Source organism: Daphnia pulex, chromosome 8 (genome assembly GCF_021134715.1).
Source record: "Daphnia pulex isolate KAP4 chromosome 8, ASM2113471v1".
Classification (NCBI taxonomy): domain Eukaryota; kingdom Metazoa; phylum Arthropoda; class Branchiopoda; order Diplostraca; family Daphniidae; genus Daphnia; species Daphnia pulex.
Window position 1 is genome coordinate 5,724,861 of NC_060024.1, and position 17,543 is coordinate 5,742,403.

At 40.9% G+C, this 17,543-nt stretch overlaps 2 protein-coding genes across 3 annotated transcripts; one reads left to right on the plus strand and one right to left on the minus strand.

Moving 5' to 3' along the window:
• The first annotated feature begins 6,684 nt into the window (after positions 1–6,684).
• LOC124199420 (ubiquitin-fold modifier 1) lies at positions 6,685–8,686 on the plus strand. Its single transcript, XM_046595231.1, has 4 exons — positions 6,685–6,797; positions 6,861–6,923; positions 8,293–8,423; positions 8,551–8,686. Exons 1-4 carry the CDS (start codon positions 6,793–6,795, stop codon positions 8,619–8,621), a joined length of 270 nt encoding a protein of 89 aa, XP_046451187.1. The 5' UTR covers positions 6,685–6,792; the 3' UTR covers positions 8,622–8,686.
• Positions 8,687–8,854: 168 nt separating this feature from the next.
• On the minus strand, positions 8,855–14,471 carry LOC124199419 (coronin-7-like). 2 transcript variants are annotated; one of them, XM_046595229.1, is made up of 23 exons: positions 14,307–14,471; positions 13,910–14,082; positions 13,704–13,852; positions 13,438–13,627; positions 13,122–13,333; positions 12,936–13,018; positions 12,713–12,832; positions 12,496–12,631; positions 12,226–12,372; positions 11,997–12,122; positions 11,727–11,933; positions 11,473–11,653; positions 11,290–11,403; positions 11,049–11,219; positions 10,736–10,983; positions 10,472–10,662; positions 10,268–10,406; positions 10,109–10,198; positions 9,921–10,037; positions 9,721–9,856; positions 9,471–9,625; positions 9,230–9,313; positions 8,855–9,158 (listed from the first exon to the last, which is right to left on the minus strand). In XM_046595229.1, the coding sequence occupies exons 2-23, from the start codon at positions 14,067–14,069 to the stop codon at positions 9,150–9,152; spliced, it is 3,165 nt and encodes a 1,054-aa protein (XP_046451185.1). In that variant the 5' UTR covers positions 14,070–14,082; positions 14,307–14,471; the 3' UTR covers positions 8,855–9,149. The 2 variants fall into 2 exon arrangements, with proteins under 2 accessions (XP_046451185.1, XP_046451186.1); XM_046595230.1 differs by having other exon boundaries at positions 14,315–14,445.
• Between the last annotated feature and the right edge of the window lie 3,072 nt (positions 14,472–17,543).

Here is a 17,543-nt window from a genome sequence, read left to right on the forward strand (position 1 = left end):
CCTCTTATACAAATTTGGGATGATACGACATACAGTATAGCTAATAGAATTTCCTGCTTGCTACTTATTATGACTTATGAGAATTTCTAAGAAAGACAAAAAAATTTGGTGGGACGAGGGACACCTTCTCCGCAAACCTGCAGGTAAATCTCGTCTCGGATTTCTTTTCCTTTCATCCCCAATAACTTATATTTGGATGGACAATATAACCTGATGCACACGAGGAAATTCTTCAAATTCAAACGTTTCATTTCATCGTGGGGAAGGGTGATGTTCATATAAAGAATCCCCATTCGTTCCCTAGCTCTATCTAGCTTAATAATGAATCAAATCATAATCAAATAAATTTTTTTAGTTTAATAAAAATTTTTATTAAATTGAAAATATTGAATCATATTAAATAAAAATCATTCAATTTTCCCCGCGGGTGTTTTGTTTTTTAAAATTAATATCAATGCATTTTCTTATTTTCTTACACCTCAATTATTTTTTATTGTACGTATTTCGGGTTATTATTTGCTGAGCCACAATCCGTTTTTCAAAGTGAAAGACTTTTGAAAAAAATTCTAAAAGAACTGAATTATATAGGCTATAATAGTGATAAAAATCCGCTCGTGTTCTTCTATTCCATCAAAAGTTTCGCAAATGACACAAAATAAATCAATTATAGACATTTTATAGCGTTTTGTAGCCCAAAAAATGAAACCATAAACGAAATCATTCCACATCAAAGCCATCAAACTGATTTCTCGTATTGAAATCATCGGAAATAATTTCACTCCCCATCAAATAAATGGCACATGTAGTTCCAAAATTTCAACCTGCTATTCCCCAAAAAGGAAGAATGACGAAGCATCAGCATATAAAATGTCGTACAATTATTCCTTCCCTCCCTCCCCACATCTTCAAAATAGATCCTTATTGAACCATTCAAACACCGTAATGATGCTCCAATGTACGTATATATGCGGCTTTTATACGTAGCCCTATCTGCTGCCGCATGCAAGAGAAGAGAAGACACGCCCAATCGTTGTCGGTCCTGCTGCTGCTATGCCGGAGTATATATGCCCGCACACATCACTGATGGGGCTATTATATAAACGGGCTATATAGCTGCACTGCTGCTGCCGCTGATGCTCATCACAGCACGGGTCAACGAATTCCTCCAGACACTGCGGGCAGGCTTCTCTCTATTACATCTATTGAGCCGCAGCTGCATGGGAAAACGACTGGTCTATATATATCTAAGGCAATATTATACATGATGATGGAGACCGCCGATATTATATGGGATATATTGCTAATATAAAGGAATAACGATATCGATCACATCAGCCAACACTCCGCAAATGCCACTATCATCATATATCGGCCTATAGATCCTCCTTATATATATAGTACGGCAACTCTGCATATAAATACGATGTGGGATCAGGCGAAAATCGATGGTGCAATGTGATGGGAGCGTATATGCGGTCAAGGATAAATCACATCCTTTTATAATAGGCCTACGTAAGAATATCAGCCAGCAGATGAAGCGCGTCAGCCCCAAAAGAAATAAAAACGATTTGAATTGCATAAAAATGTGATGATTTAACTTTTTTCTGCTGGGCTCGATCTGATATTACTTATATAGCATTTATTATATGTGATGGCATCAGCAGTTCACCTGAATTTTGAAAATGTTGCCTACAAGATATTATCCGACTTTTGTTCAATGAAAAGCCCGTACGTGTGTAACATTTATGGGCTAATAATAGTTGTATATAAATGTAAAGAAATAAAAGCACGAATAAGCTTGCTGTGCGCTCTATAAAAACAGGATTTGCTGCTGTATAAAACGGATGCTGCGGGATTCTTATAGTTCACGATGAAGAATCGAAATCTTCGCCATGTAACCAAATCGAAAAACGTATATAAACGATCTATAGACATGTAATAGCCTATACATATAATAAGACCATCGATATAAACATCACCCAAAGCTATTGCGTTCTATATTTCACCCATATATTCTTTATAGATATTGCCTTTTTTGTCCCGTTTTCCAATCGCGATTCACGTATAATAGCTGTGCTATGCCGAGAGACGTCATCTAAATGCTAATAACCCTTTATCAAAATATTGGAAATATATAGACACACAAATGATAGGATTCGGGATTTCAACAATAGGCCTATCTATAGATATTTATTTGACATTTTATATAAATTCTCAGCACAAGTCACTCTCGGAATAAATTGCTTGACTTTGGCTGTTTTGATGGTCGTCTCATTTCCACAGCAGCAGCCAAAAAGGGAATCAATAAATAAAATTAGGGGAAATATAAGCCACATCACAACAGCACAGGATCACACTTTTCAAATATGTATAGGAATCTATATAGTAAGGCTGCGGGCTGCCATTGGCTGAGTCTTGAATAAGGAAACTGCCGACGACGTTCATTTCATTAAGAAATCCATCAATTTTATAGGAAAAAACAACAACGGGCCTATATTACAATAACGAGTATAACATCATCGTATAGATAGTTCTCCCTCTTTTTCCCCCAGCTAATGTATAGCATCTTCGGCAAACAAAGTCTGCTGTGGGATTATATGATATAATACTCTATATCTAAATAAGAAGTTGCAGCAGCCAGGCAAACTGCAAAGCATCAGCAGCAGCGCAGCAGCTATATTATATGGAAGCCATCAGCATTAGTTAATTGGATTCTTACTTTTCTTTTCCTTTTTTTAAAAATTCTTTATATAGGCTATACTGCTGCTGCTGTGCTCTTCTGTGTGTCGCTGATTGGCTAAATATGTACTGTGCTGCTGTCTCTGTGCTGAGAGCCGCGTCATTTGATGAATGCTGCTGCCCCTCAACTGTGGCTCTTTTTTCTTTTCTGAAAAATAGAAAAAGTTTCTCCATAGACTTAACTCATCTTCTCGGAATAAATACACACAGCAGTCAAGCAAAAGTGCGCGAGCGGGGGAGAGAGCTAGACGTTGATGGGATTGGATTCGGCTGTTGAACGCGCGTGCACATATACAGGGCAAATCTTTCTCTATGTGTGCACTATATACGCGTTTAGCGCAGCCGAGAATATAAGAAAAGCCAAAGGGGGAGGAAAATAAAAAGGAAAAGGGTTGAAGGATTTCCATCCAAATTGGATGGTAAATTATCAAACATCTCTCTCTATATAGCTCAGTGGCTGGATGATGGCTGTGTGTTGCGCATCTATACGATTTATGGACTCTCCTATATGCTGATGTTGGGTTATTTTTATATTATATTCCGGCCCGGTTTAGATGTGTGCTCTGAGCGGCGCAGCACTTGAATATGTGATGATGATGGAAGCTGCTGTATATAACGTCTATATACGATCTAATAATATAATATACCAGCATCAGTCCTCTTATGATGAGACACGGGAATTTGCTATGCCTATTTTTTTGTTTTCTGTTGGGTGCTGATGGGGGCTCATCGACTTGATACTTATATAATGCTGTAGGCTAAAGTTGACTTTTTGTTCTATTTCTTCGATGGATTTTTTATTTTTGCATTTAGATTTGTATAAGACCTTGAAGGGAGCTCTTTGATCTCCAGGGAATGGCTTTAGATTCTTTCCTCTTTTGCTATATAGCTGTGCTGTTTAGATGAAGCAAAAGGACATTTTTCGTGTTGCTATTTCTAAAACTAAAATAAAAAAATCGTGTTGCTGATGCATGATTCTTTATATGTTTACATATTGCAGCAGTATAGCAGCAGCCGAGAGAGAATATAAGAAACAAAAAAATATTTATAAGAAGCTGAAAAGCTGACACATTCCATATAGGATATAGAAAGTATGAGTTTGTTTTTTTCGTTTGTTTCAAGTTATATACATATTTTGCACGCGCATTTATTCTTCTTCTTCTTTTGGCTGGTGCTGCTGCCAATCTTCTGTATAAAGGGAATTATAACATTCTAAGCCTTTTCTTTATACAAGATTTAAGAGATCAAATCCGGCTCTAGCTATTTATTGATGACGGACGCGGCGAACTGCATGTGCTGGGAGCTAACAGCAGCAGAAAGCGAAAGTTGAGTTATACTTTTTCTTTTTAAATAATGCGATTTATACATGTTGTATGTAACAAGTGCATTGGGTTCGCTTGTATAGCTGCTGTTGCCGGCCAACATTTTTCGTAAGACTTTAGATTATATAAAACTAAATTGCCAAAAAGTATACGTATAAGCGAATTAGGAAAAGAATATTATATCAGACAAAGTTTTCCTGCTGTGCGACGACTTTTTGATGCGTTGGCTGCTGCTGTTAAACTTGCACAGCCATCATCAGCTTTTCTAATACATATAAGATGCCATATATCCGATGTGTGAACTGACATATTCTCACGGCAGAATTTTCCGTAAATATACAAGATATATAAGTATAATCCTATATTGTATAAAACTCTGCTGCTGTAGGCCTATGGGCTATAATATAAAATATTAATGAAATAATTAGCGCAAATGTCAGCGGAGTGCAGCAGCAGCTCGCAGCAGCAGCGACTTTTCTTTCATGGGGATTTGACGCTATAAGATTTGACGAAATAAAATTGTAGGTATAATCCTTTTATTAGTATTTGACATAATCTTTTGATGAAAAAATAAAATAAAAATGTTGATGGCCATTGAATTATTTGCAGTTCATTATAAGGCTAGACAATCTGAATAGCATAGCATATAGGAACCATTATATAGCCTACCATAAACTGTAATGAGATATTATATAGGCCCTGCGTCATATGCTGGGCTTTTGTAATGATTTACTTCCATTTGTTATGTAGTGTATTATTATATACTGCTATATAATAGCCTATATATATTCCCGGCTTCATAGTTTTATAGATTATTGCCTCCCCCCCCCCTTTTTTTTGCTTTTGTGTGTGTCTAGTATATATACGGCAGCAGAGTTGTATATGATTAAAAGGGATTATAGACAATGTGGAGTGGATCTCGTACACACACACACACACACACACACAACGTATTGCACCCTATATATAATGTATGAGGATTGATTGCGGTTGTGCTTACTACATATAGCCTACTACGGCGCCCAGCATGCAATAAAAGTCTATATTTCACACAATCTGTAATCCGACCAGGAGGCTTGGCATCACGAAAACATGGACGCCGATAAATTCCGATAAATTCATCATATCGCAGTATAGACATTTAAAAAGGAAAAAAAAATGTCATTTAGTAAATCAAATGTTACGAAAATCCGAAAGTTTTTCAAAGAAAATAAAAGCGCGGGTGATTTGAAAAGAAAAAAAATAAGTGAGATGGATCGAGTGTTGATCCGCGCCAAACCTCTCAACACCTATAAATCCCCCTTAAAATTATACTCACGAAGAATGTGCTGCTGTTAGTAGACCTAAGTTATACATTGTGTATATAATATCGAGCACCGGAAAGAATCGAATGTCGTGCTGCATGGGCCTATATAATATAGCGCAACTTTCATACACACATTTATAACGTCTCTTTTGTATATTTACATGCAGAGTGTTGATGCTGTGCTGGTGGATGTATCTAGCCTATATTTTTCTCGACATGAATAACCTAAACAACATCGTTGTTCAGCTTATGTGTACAGCATCCCTCGCCTTTTTTATGTATTCTTATTCTTGTCTCTTTTTCGACTTGATCCAAAGTGGCAAAGTGTCTTTTCTCGACTATAGGAAATCGGGTGCTGGGAGGGTGGCCCAGCACACATCCTTTTTGTTATAGGCTATACATATTCGTTTTAGCTTTTTAGATTTTATCCATTGAAAGAAACAAAAAACAAAGAAAGGCCAGCAGCAGCGGAAGTCCGTAATACGTAACACTCGACAGATGTATGTCTATGTACAAAGAGCCGAAAATATAATACGTAACAAACTGCATTTGAGCGGATTAAGTCGACATGAAAGATGGAAAATATCTAAGGAATAAAATATAAAAAACAAAAAAATGGAATTTAAATATATTTTATTTTTTGTTTGGGTTCCGATTTGCATGTCCTCTTATATTTTCCATGTTGGAATTATAAAAAGAAAAAAGTTTTTTTATTTTTTTCCCCAAATGCTGCTGCTGCCGCTGTAGGCCTTTTCTATATGTATGCATCAGCACTTAGACGGGCCACTCTCGGACGCGTAAATCCTTGGTTTAAGAGCACACACACATGCACACAGGAGCCAACATCTACAACGACATGCCGGGGCTCCTTTTGTACACACATCACAGCACACACTTTTATATATTCACAGCTAGCTGTGCTATATGCGGCACAAAAGTTTAATACAACGACCCTTTTTTCTTATACATCTAATACCGCGATGCTCTCGCACTATTTACCTTTTTTCTTCTGGGTTTTTCCGAGATTTATGGAAGGCTCAACTCTCTCTCTCTGGAGGAAAAATATAGTCGAGATTTAGAATCTTTTGCACCGAAAAAGTTGATTATTTGTCTTTTATATGCCCAGTTTTATTTTGTAACCGAATTGGTCTTCTTTCTACCCCCAGGCCAAAAGTAAATAAAAGTAATCTATTGAAACAATAGTTTTTTTATGCGTGTTGAAATCATTCAGATTTAACTGGATATATTTGAAAGGGATTTTCTAGAAATAATTGAAAGAGATTTGGGGGAAAATTGGAATTATAGAAATTTGGCAATGTCGTTTGACAACCTGTTTCTCGCCAACAGCTCACAGCTGTCAAGTTGACGACTGGTGTCGAAGAACATTTTCTCATTTTATTCTGTTTATAAATATATATACTCAAAATGAGGTAATCAAAATGGCAATTCTAATTTTATTTTTCAAATTTTTATTAACATTTTCTATTATGCAGCGGCAGCGGTAAAGTCACTTTCAAGATCACGTTGACGTCCGATCCGAAGCTCCCTTTCAAAGTGTAAGTTGCCACCGAAAACTTTTGGTTTAGCTCTCGTTTTGAAACAATATGCCGTCCGTCGGCGAAATGGTCGATCGTTGTCGGGTTTTCCTTGTGGACATTCTGCCACAAGCGGCCGTCAGTGTGTCATGGACTTTGGAAAACACAGAGAAGGCATTCAACTGGGCCAAGTACTGCCAGGACATGCACGATTCCCTGGCCAAATCAGGTCACATCCAAGAGCTGGAGGAGGAGCTGGTCAGGATCGGTGAAACAACGGGGAAGCACTCTGTCTTCCAACGTGCCAACCTGAGGATAGCCCCTCTGCTGCTGCTGGAAGAGTTCCTTCGCAACCCAGACATCACGGAAGAGTCAATGCTCTGGGTCATGAAGGCCATGAGCAATGTCTTCCCTCCAGAGAAGTTCCAGGCCATCTGCTCGAGTGCTGTAGAGAGGAAGTCCCTGTATGAGAGTGCCATCAGCTTGATCCAATCGGGGAAGGACAGCCAGACCGTTTCTGTGATGAAGGCCCTGATCATGAAGGAGGACTTGCTGCGAGATCTCAATCCTGTAATCCTGGAAGCCAAATTGGATCCGTTACTGAAATCCGTGCAGACGACGGAATTGCTGCTGACAGTCTTCAGTTTGACTTGCGAAGGTCGGACGCTCCCCGAGGTCAGACTGGGCCAGCTGATGATTCAAGCCATTGAAACTCGTGCCCGCAATTGGCTGGAAAATTGCGCCCCGGGTGGTCTAGGTGGTGGCCGCCCGTCTGCTACGATCAGCGCCCTGTTGGCCGTCCCGGTAGTGCTGAGCCGCAAGGTGTGCGAAATGAGCCCCGATTTCCTCCACTCTTGGCTGGACATACTGGGCCTGCTGGCCAGCCATTTGATTCCCGTCTATTACAGCCAGGACCACGTTTGGAGTTGGCCCGGAGATGATGACGACCATGGCGGAGTAGGCCAATCTTCCAGCGACAGCCGCTTTCGGGGTCTGTGGTTCTCGCTCGATCAATTGGTCCGTCACATGCAAAGCCTCTGCACTCCTCCTCCTCTTTGCATTGGGTTTAATGAGGATCACGTGACCTCGGAAGCTCGCCAGTTCCTCGATCGTCAGAAACAGTTGGCCGGCCTCTGCTCCATCTGGATGGAAGTGGAGCAGCGATTATCGATCAAGACCCCCAATTAAAAATAACGAATATTCACCGAACGACCTCCGAGCCATTCCGTCGTTCGCTCCTTTGTACAACCGAAACTTTTTTCTACTCCCTTTTTGTAACTAATGGTCATTAAAGTCAAAATAATAGTTTGAATACATCAGCTATTAAAATTTAAAATTTTTTTTTGTTTGGTCTATTAACCGGATGAATTATTTTATTTTATTTCTTTAGGCTGAGCGTTCCGGAAGCCACGCCTTTCACGGCCGTGCTCAAATTCTCGGCCGAAGAATTCAAAGTCGATCCGGCCACGTCGGCCATCATCACCGACGACGGAATTGGCATCAATCCACAACAAACTGCCGGTCAGTTTCGTGTGTGAAAAACATAACAATTTACGCCGATTGCCTTTTAACCTTTTTCTCTCCTTTTTTATTTTTATTTTATGGCCTTTTGGAAATAACATTTGATCCCTGGTCCACCCATTTAAAGGTAATGTCTTCCTCAAACACGGCTCGGAATTGAGGCTGATCCCTCGCGACCGCGTCGGTAATCGCATCTAAAAACTTAAACAAAAAAAAAATTAAACTAAAAGAAAAAATCTGAAATAAAAGTTTATCAAATTGTTTTTCCAATGATGTAATTTTTTTTTTCGTTTTATTATTTTTAATTTTTGCGCCCTTTTTTTGTTGTTTCGAAAGTTTTGAAGAAATAGAGGCAAAATATTGAGAAAAAGACATTGGCACGGATACAGACGAGATGGGGGGGAGGAAAACAAGCTATGACGTAATCGACGCACGAAGAAAGCTCAATTATCTGATGAGAGCAACGATCACAAAAACACTCAAAAACTGATTAAAGACGAAAATAAAGACGTCGAGAAAACAAATTAAAGAGTTTTGGGTTTAGGGACACAAAAGAAAAAAAAAATGGGAAAATTATTATTATGATTTTTAATTAATTTTACGTTTCCATTGGATATGATTATGACGCTGAAAGTCTAAGAAGAAGAAGAGAAGCCATTCAATTGTTTTTTTCCTTTTTTATTTCCGGTTGATCCCCGCAAGCCATCCAGCTGTTGGAATGGTTCGTTAATTATCCTATTGAAAAATGGAGAGAAAATAATGAAAAAAGATGAAAAGAAATGGGGAGTTGACGAGTTGATCCTTACCCATTCCGATTCGTCGACTCCGACCATTTCGTCCTGCTCTAGCGTCAGATTCACCTCCAGTTGAGAACTGATGGCCGCTTCCAGCTGTCGGGTCAGAGGGGAAACAAAATAAAAGAAGATTACAATTCATCCCCATTCGTTTAAGGATTTCGCCATTTTCCTTTCCACCATCGGATAAAAAGAGGCTTTAGGGTGGGAAATAAAAATGGGGATTTCCGTCCGGGATGGGGGAGCATTATACCTGGGCTCCTTTTTCACGCTCTTTGCGCGCGCTGACAGCGGATAAAAAGCCGCCGCCGATGCCTCCGCCGCCGTTGGTCACAGATACGATCGGCTCGACGATGGGAGGAGCCGTCGTGGCTGATGGCGTCGTCGACTGAGCCTTCAAACTGGAAACTGCAAAACGACCAAGGGAGGCATACAAATGGGTATTTATTGTCGGCGCTTGGCGTCTCGCGAGCTGATTTGATGGGCGAAATCGAATGACTTACGCGTTTCCATGTCGTTTGGCTTGAGATCCATCCGCTTTGGTGGAAGGTTGGCACCGCCAAACCACTGGCTGGCCGTCATCGTCGGCTCCCACAGCACTTTGGTGGGCGGAAACAAATCATCCTGGAAATAATCGTTCTGCAAATAAAAGAAATAGAAAGAATGATTTGAACTTTTCAGATAAGTTGGAGGGCGAATTCACCTTGACACGGGGAACTGTGAAAGACAGAGGCTCGATCGAATTGGATGTCAACGTGCTGAAACGGGCGAATTCAACATCTTTCACTTGACAGACGTGTTTCGGCATCAAAGCCAATCCCTTTTTGTTCAATTTTAATTCAAAAGTTTTTAAAAAATTGGATTTTTAAATTCAATTTTTTTAACTTTTACCTGAAGGGCTGTCGAACATTTGTGGTGGCTCAGCGGGAAAAGGTGCGGATGATCTTCCGACACTTCGTGACAATGAATTGTGGTGTCTCCCTGCGCAGAGAATCGATAGAATTGAAAATAAAATTGGAAATGATTTCATTTGATGTTTGGTTTTTATACCTTTCCGGTCAGGAAGAGTGTGGCGCTGTCCTCGTCGTAATAAGGAATGAGTAGAGTGGGCGAAACGTCCAGGTTGAGCGTATTCAGCGAAGCGCTTAGATCCGTCGAGCGGAAAACGTACAAAAGTCGCTGCGACGACCTGCCAACCCCCCGAATAAAAGTTAAAAAATTTATTTAAAAAAAGGTTAAAGTTTTATTTTTTACTTGTCAAAACCGGAGACCAAGAGAAATTTCCCGTCCAGGGCCCAGGTGACACGAGCGCCTTTGACGCCATTGGGTCCGGCACCTTGACGAATGGCCGTCCGGCTGGCACGGGGCTCGAATATGCGCACCTTGCCATCCTTGCACACCGAGGCGATATACGATCCGCACGGACTCCAAGCCACTCCGAAAACCTTAGAAATTAAAAAAATTGAAATTTGAATCTAAATTTTATTATATAAGTCGTCGGTGGTGGTGGTCAGTCACCTGGTCGGGATGGGGATCCAGTTGGATAGTGACGGATCCGGTCTGAATGTCCCAGACGCGGATGACGTAGTCGGCAGAAACGGAAGCCATCACGTCGTTGGCCAGCGGATGGAAAACGACGATGGTAATCCGGTCCGTGTTCTGGGCCACTTCCAGCATTTTGGCCGGCTCGTTGGACGATTCCATCAGGATTCCGGCGTCTCCGTCGCCATTCACTTCCCAAAGGCGAATCCGTCCGTCGTCGCAAGCTGTGCCAGAGAAAAATCAATTAAAAATGACGATTATAAAAGAAATAAACGATCAGTTGCCATACCGACGGCCAGGCGACGGTTGTTGAAAGGATCCCAGGCAAAATCCAGCACTTTGCACGTATTGAAAAAGGCTGCCAGGGGGCCGTCGGGTAGGCGACCGCCTTTCTTCAGTTCCAAAATAGCGATGCGACCGCCGGGTCCGTTGAGCGGAACGGCCACACGTTCCGGATTACCTGAAATAAAATAAAAATAAAAGGTGTCAGCTTTCGGTTGTTGATTAACTTATTCCCACTAAAGAAATACCGTGGAAGCCGTTGCACTCGGTGGGCAGAGCGTTGTCAAGGCCGCGAAAGTTTTCCAGGTGAGTATTGCGCGGCATGACCGTGCCGTGGAGGTGCCGGAATTTGGCCACTCGACCTAATTATAAAAGAAAACGAATTTTGCCATGACGACGAGATGATATAAAATAGAGAAAAATGGTCAAACCGAAAATGCGAGTGGCTCGTTTGGGGAGTGGCGAAGCGGCGACGGTGTTGGACGAGCTGCTGTCCACGACGCTAGTGCCGGACGACGTCTCCTGAACGGAATTGATGCGGTCCTGGAACATCTGCCGGCGTTGAGCTGTCGTCGGAACCTTGAACACGTCATCCTCTTCTCCATTCTTGGCCTGGAAAGTCAAAATGTCAACAGTCACAGGTAAAAATTGAATTAAATGTCAAAAAAATATGAAAATGGGTTACCTGGTTGACTGTGCGGTCGCTATCACTTCGCCTTTTGGCACTCATGTCCGTCAGGTTGCCGTTGGTGTTGTTTTCCTTCTCCTCGACCGTGGCAGACGGGCCGGTGCGCAGCGAAGACGAGCGTCTGACGGCCACGGGTCGAGGGCTGCTTTGATTCTCTGTCGTCCCTTCGTTGAATCTCGGCGTCGGTTTGGGGGCCACGAAAGGCTGACAAATTAAATGGTCAAATATTAGTAAAAATGTCGGAAATTGTAGATATTGGAAAAATACTTTGGCCATGATGTTGTTGGATGTTAAACTGCTCTCGTCGGACACGGTTTTTCGCGGTTTGGGTGTAGGCACTGTCTTGACCACTTTGACTTCCTCTTTGCGCTCGCTCAAAGGACCTCGGATGATCTGCACTCCCACGAAATTAAGTAAATAAAATGAGAAAAAGGAGGAAAATTAATTTTTTCCGTGTTTGAAAATATAAAAAAGGTGGGTAATTTTGATTTTTTACGTGGAGATTTTTCCCTTGCCAACGGCTAGGATCCAGGAGAATTTTCTCGACCGTGGCGTTGGTTCCAGTCATCCATTGACTAGCGTAGATGGGAGCTTCCGAGCCAGCTGTTTCCGGAAACAGATCGGCGTGAAATTCTCGGTACGACTGTGAGATAGGCGATAAAAAAGTTGTTAAAATTCCAAACAGGTATTTTTACGAGCCCAGTGTGAGAGATGCATTTATTATTAGCTTCTACTGTGTAATATTATTATTAGAATGTATATATACCTTTCGTGGGACAATATATGATATGGGAACGACAGCGTTGGCTGTCAGCTGCAGGACGCGGTTGGCTTCGCCTTCCATGACTCGCAGCGCTCGTTTAGGGACTAGACAAGCACCTTTGCTTTGCTGACCCGTGTGCCTGCGTCGTATGACAATTAAAACAATTAAATAAAACTTAACGTATAAAATTATATCGATGGGAATTTTTTTGGGAAATTACCTCAAACCTTCGGTGAGGATGGGATCACGTTCGTTCACCTCGTGGAAACCGATCGTGTTGTCGCCTTTGCCGGCCAGGAATAGCATTTGAGTATCGGCATCAAAGAGTGGGAGTAACAGCCTGGTGATAGAAAAAGAGGATTCAATGTGACATTCACAGGAGGGGATTACCAATTTGGCACAAATCAATGGCCTGGCTAATGTCATTAGGCAAATGTACCCACCCAGTTGAGCTATCAAAGACTAGAGAGAATTCCACTTGAGAAAAGTTGCGCACATCACGAACAAAGACCTGACGTTGACGGCTCTGTTAATTCGATTTAAAAAGAATAATCAAAAAATTAGTATGTAGAACCACATTTCTTTAAAAAATAAACAAACAATCAATTGATTTTGTTGTTTTCTTTTACCGAATCGAAACCGGAAGTGAGAATACGATTAGAAGCCCCGAGCCAGGTGGTTACAGATTCGCGGTTACTGGAATGACTATCGGCCGAATGGGTAACCGAATTAGCTCTAGGGTCCCAAATACGAACTTTCTTATCTTTGGAAGTGGTCGCCAACACGCTGCCGTCCGCCTTCCACGACAGACTTTGAAAGACTTCCTCTTCGTTGTTCAAAGCTTTGTTAAAAAAAAACAAAAATAAAAGTATACACGTGAATGAAAAGGATTAGAATAAATGCAGAATTTAGTGGGTGAAAACTTGACAAAGGCAGGACTTATACTCATGAGCTCTTGTTGCTTGTGAATGTCCCACAAGGTCATGGCATTTCCCGACGAAGTGGAAAGCAGAAAATCAGCGACGGGATGGAACAAGACGTTTTCTATTCGACGCTGATGGACGCGAGTCAGCTGACACTCGGGCGTCGTCAAAGTCTCTGACAATCCACACTCTGGAATGCTCCACAATTTGACCTTTTTTTGGTTGCAAACAGCAATGGGAAATGACATTCATAACTGTACAAAAGAGTTGGCACGAAAGTTTTGTTACCATGGAATCTTGGGACCCTGTAGCCAACAAACCATCGTCGAAAGGAGAGAAATCCAAATCAGTGACTAAATCGGAATGAGCATGAAGGAGTGGATAGTTTTTGGGCTTTCTCCCTGTGTCGTTGAGTGGAATGACGTACAAGTTGCTCCCTGCAGACAAATCATTAGTCACTGATGTTATCGATTGAAAAGATCTGAATTACTGACCTGCTACATCAGCGTTGAAGGCCATGAATGATGCTGAGGCCTTGATAACCTGTCCATTGATCTGGTAGGAACCAATGTTGAGGTCTCTGACCCACTCATCAGGCTTGGGCACCTTTGGGGCAGCATTCTTGTATTTGGAAGCTTTAAATCTCCACGACATTTTTCAATTGTCACTACGAGAACAAAGCAGATGACGTTACTCAAAAAAATATTTCAAACTGAAAAGGTAGTAGAGCAGCTCTTTCACAATGGCCGGTATATTTTCACATTACACAACTGACGTGAAAGCGATTCAAAACACACACAAAAGATGACAGGCTGAATGCCGCGTAAAACTTGAATTTAAACGTCTCGCTGCTGCCAAAAGAGACTGGAAATTACTGAAAAGAAATCTCACCTCCTCACCAGTATATATGACTACTTCACTACGAGAAAGACAGTCAAATCTACAATGTAAATAACCTCAAGACACAAAAAAGAAAGCAGCCGACTGAAACCACGCCCTCCCATATGAGACGGAGACTCTGGCTTTGTCGTTTGTCCGCGATGTCACACAACGAAAAGAGAGGGCGCTGGCACCAATAGCTACAGATGGTTCTGCATTTCATGTTGTGCGGAGTTGCATAACCCTATCTTGTTCTGGGCTCATTTTTTCGTATGTGGGCATGGGTATGGATGGACAGATCACAGATGGTTTCCACTCTCCATGTTAAATTTCCGATAGGATAATTTTGTCTAGCCAGGGGAATGGAGAGATAGTTGCCAATGACAATGTTAAATTTCCCATTTAAGGGAATTTAACGGGAAGCTACTTTTTTACTAGCGATTTTTTATGGAGGTCTCTTCGAAAAAGCGCCATCTAGGAATGGTCTGGAGATTTGGTGGCGCGATTTCAAAGAGACCTTTTAGCATAGACTACAAGGTAAAGACTGAACTCTCCTATACCCCTCCTGAAGCGTTTTTCCTGCATGCGCATGCCGGTAGAGGTCAGGTCAGCCGAACCGGGAGGGTGATCAGCCATTTTCGCGTTTCCCTACTGTTTACGTGCTTCACACACACGTATTTTCGGGTATATGGAATTCATATTGATTTTTCTATTTTATACCATGATTTTGTATAACCCTTCCCCGTGTCCCGTGAATTTTTTCTTAATTTTACTTACAAGTTCAGGTGTAGAAAAAATATATTTTAAGTGACCACCTTTTCCCTATGAATAAAGCCCTCACAACAGTGTTGCGAGATTACTTTAAAAAATTAAATATTCAATCTTGCAACACTGTTGTGGGGGCTTTATTATTGCGTACTTTTGAATCGCAATAAGATCTATTGCTAGATTCTGTAAAAAAATTCGAGTTTTTTCAAATTTTTTTAATAAAATCCTAATTTGTTTTCTTTCTTAAGGACTTAAAAAAAACGTGTTCAGATTCAGACATAGTTCTGGAGAAAATCCGCTTGGCATCACTACCATTCATCGTGGCAACCTGGGATCCAGCCTTATGGGAAAACGAGTAACTTGAGCCCCGGTCAAATCCGGGGAACTTTGGTCTAGCGGAAAGTCGGACTCATTTGCTTTTGGCTTTTCTGTAGCTGATCAGCTGATCATCTGCCCATAATAAATTTTATCGTGGGAGATCTGCCCTGTAAGTAGATTCCCTACCTTACTTGAAGATTGCTTCATCACGGCGATGCTATAGACATCTGGTGGTGATGCAAATCTGGTTGTTCCGTCATGGTTGCGTCACCATATAATAGGAAAGGTACACTCTCGCGCTATCCCAGTCTCTTGGAAGAATGGCGGGTGTTCAGTAAAGTGTCCCAAGATTCCCCGCCAGCAGAGTTGCCGCGATTGATGGAAATGATCGAGATCGAACGATCGATCGATCAATTTTCCCTGATCGAGGCGATCGAATTGATCACAGAGGTTATCGAGATCGAGATCGAAAGGGTCACATGATCGAGATATTTCTCGATCATCTTTTCTGCTACAATAGTCCGCCTCGCCTTTCTGACAAATTGACGTAGGTCACATGACGTCAGATTTTGTCCGACCAATTGTAGCAAACATCATCTTGACTCAAATGCTGCGTTGTCGCGATGGCAACAAATGTCAAAAAGATGTCGAACAGCCCTATACTAGATTCTAGAATCTAGAAATAGTCAAATCTTTTAAAACTGCCTAGGTTTAACGATTGTGAGATGAGTGTGGAGCCTTCACCTTCAACATCAAAAGATGATACCATTGATTTGTAAGTAGCTACTTACAAATCATTGGTATCATTAGGCCTAGGCCTAATTAAATTTGGTATCATAAAGAAAATGTATTATATTTTCAATTTCCACTACTATCAGAACTGAGTGTCAACCTAAAGTCCTGCACTGACAGAAAAGGAAAAATATGTAGTATTTGTCCCACCACATTACTTTGAAAAAGTTAGCAGTACAGAAAAAACAAAGATTTACAAGTGCTTGATGGGTTGTGTAAACAAAACCCTTTCGGTAAACAGAAAAAATGCAGACGATCGATTTGATCAAGGTCGATCATCAATCGATCACTTTTTCATTCACTGATCGACGAGATCGAGATCGGGCGATCACCAAATGGTGATCGAATGGCAACTCTGCCCGCCAGGTTCGCTAGTCTTTAGGGCTTATCGCCTCTCGGGGGTATAGTAAAAATAGGGGTTTTTCGTTCGTTATCTGTAAAATTACCAATCAATGTGTCCAGAAATTCATTTAGTTTAAGCTTTATGTGATTCCCTATCCTTAAATACCTAATTCATCTAGATTAGGCAATTTTTTATATGTTTATTTTGTTATTGAAATTAACAATTTTTTGAAATTTGCGCCAAAAAATAAAATCAAATGTATTTTTTATTACCTTTTTTTATTTATTCTTCTTTATAGGTTCTTCCTTTCGTACCATTTTCTTATGGACAATGTCAATGCTTTTGGTTTGAGGTTGCTCCAATCTAGGAGAAAGACCTATCCTAGAAGGCAACAACCTCGAACCACTCAATAGAAAAACAGGTGAGCTGGCAGAGCTGCAGTAAAAACACTTAACGGCAAAAGCACGAAAAGGGTGATTCAGATTAAAGTCGTCTACAAATTCATCAGAAATTAACGACCTTCCACTAACCATGGTGGAGGGTCCGTTTTGAAATGGGTGGAGCTTATTCCAACTTTAAATTAGAATTTCACATACTCAGGTGAATTTTGGAAAATAAATAAAAAATACCACGGGAATCAGCGTGAAAAATTGAGTAGGCATATACTTATTTGACACAAGTCCCTTATTTATGCAACTATTTTACATGATACAATACAGGGAAAAAATAAACAGACGAAAAAATTTCTAGTTGACAGCAGAGAATCGTCTTTTAAACTGAATTCAGAATTAATACTTATCAACGTTTTCCTATGGACTAGCATTATGAGAATCTAATGAGCAAATGGACTTTAAGGGAGATAAGGTTTCGTTTTCAACAACTGGAAATCCAGGATTTTTTCGATTTACTACTTATCAAATCATGTGTTTACCTCTCCCTCCGTAGTGCTTTGAAGTGATTGTTGACCCCCACTCCTCTCTCCTCTCAAGAGATTTAATTGTTACAACGGATGAGTAAGGACTTGAACC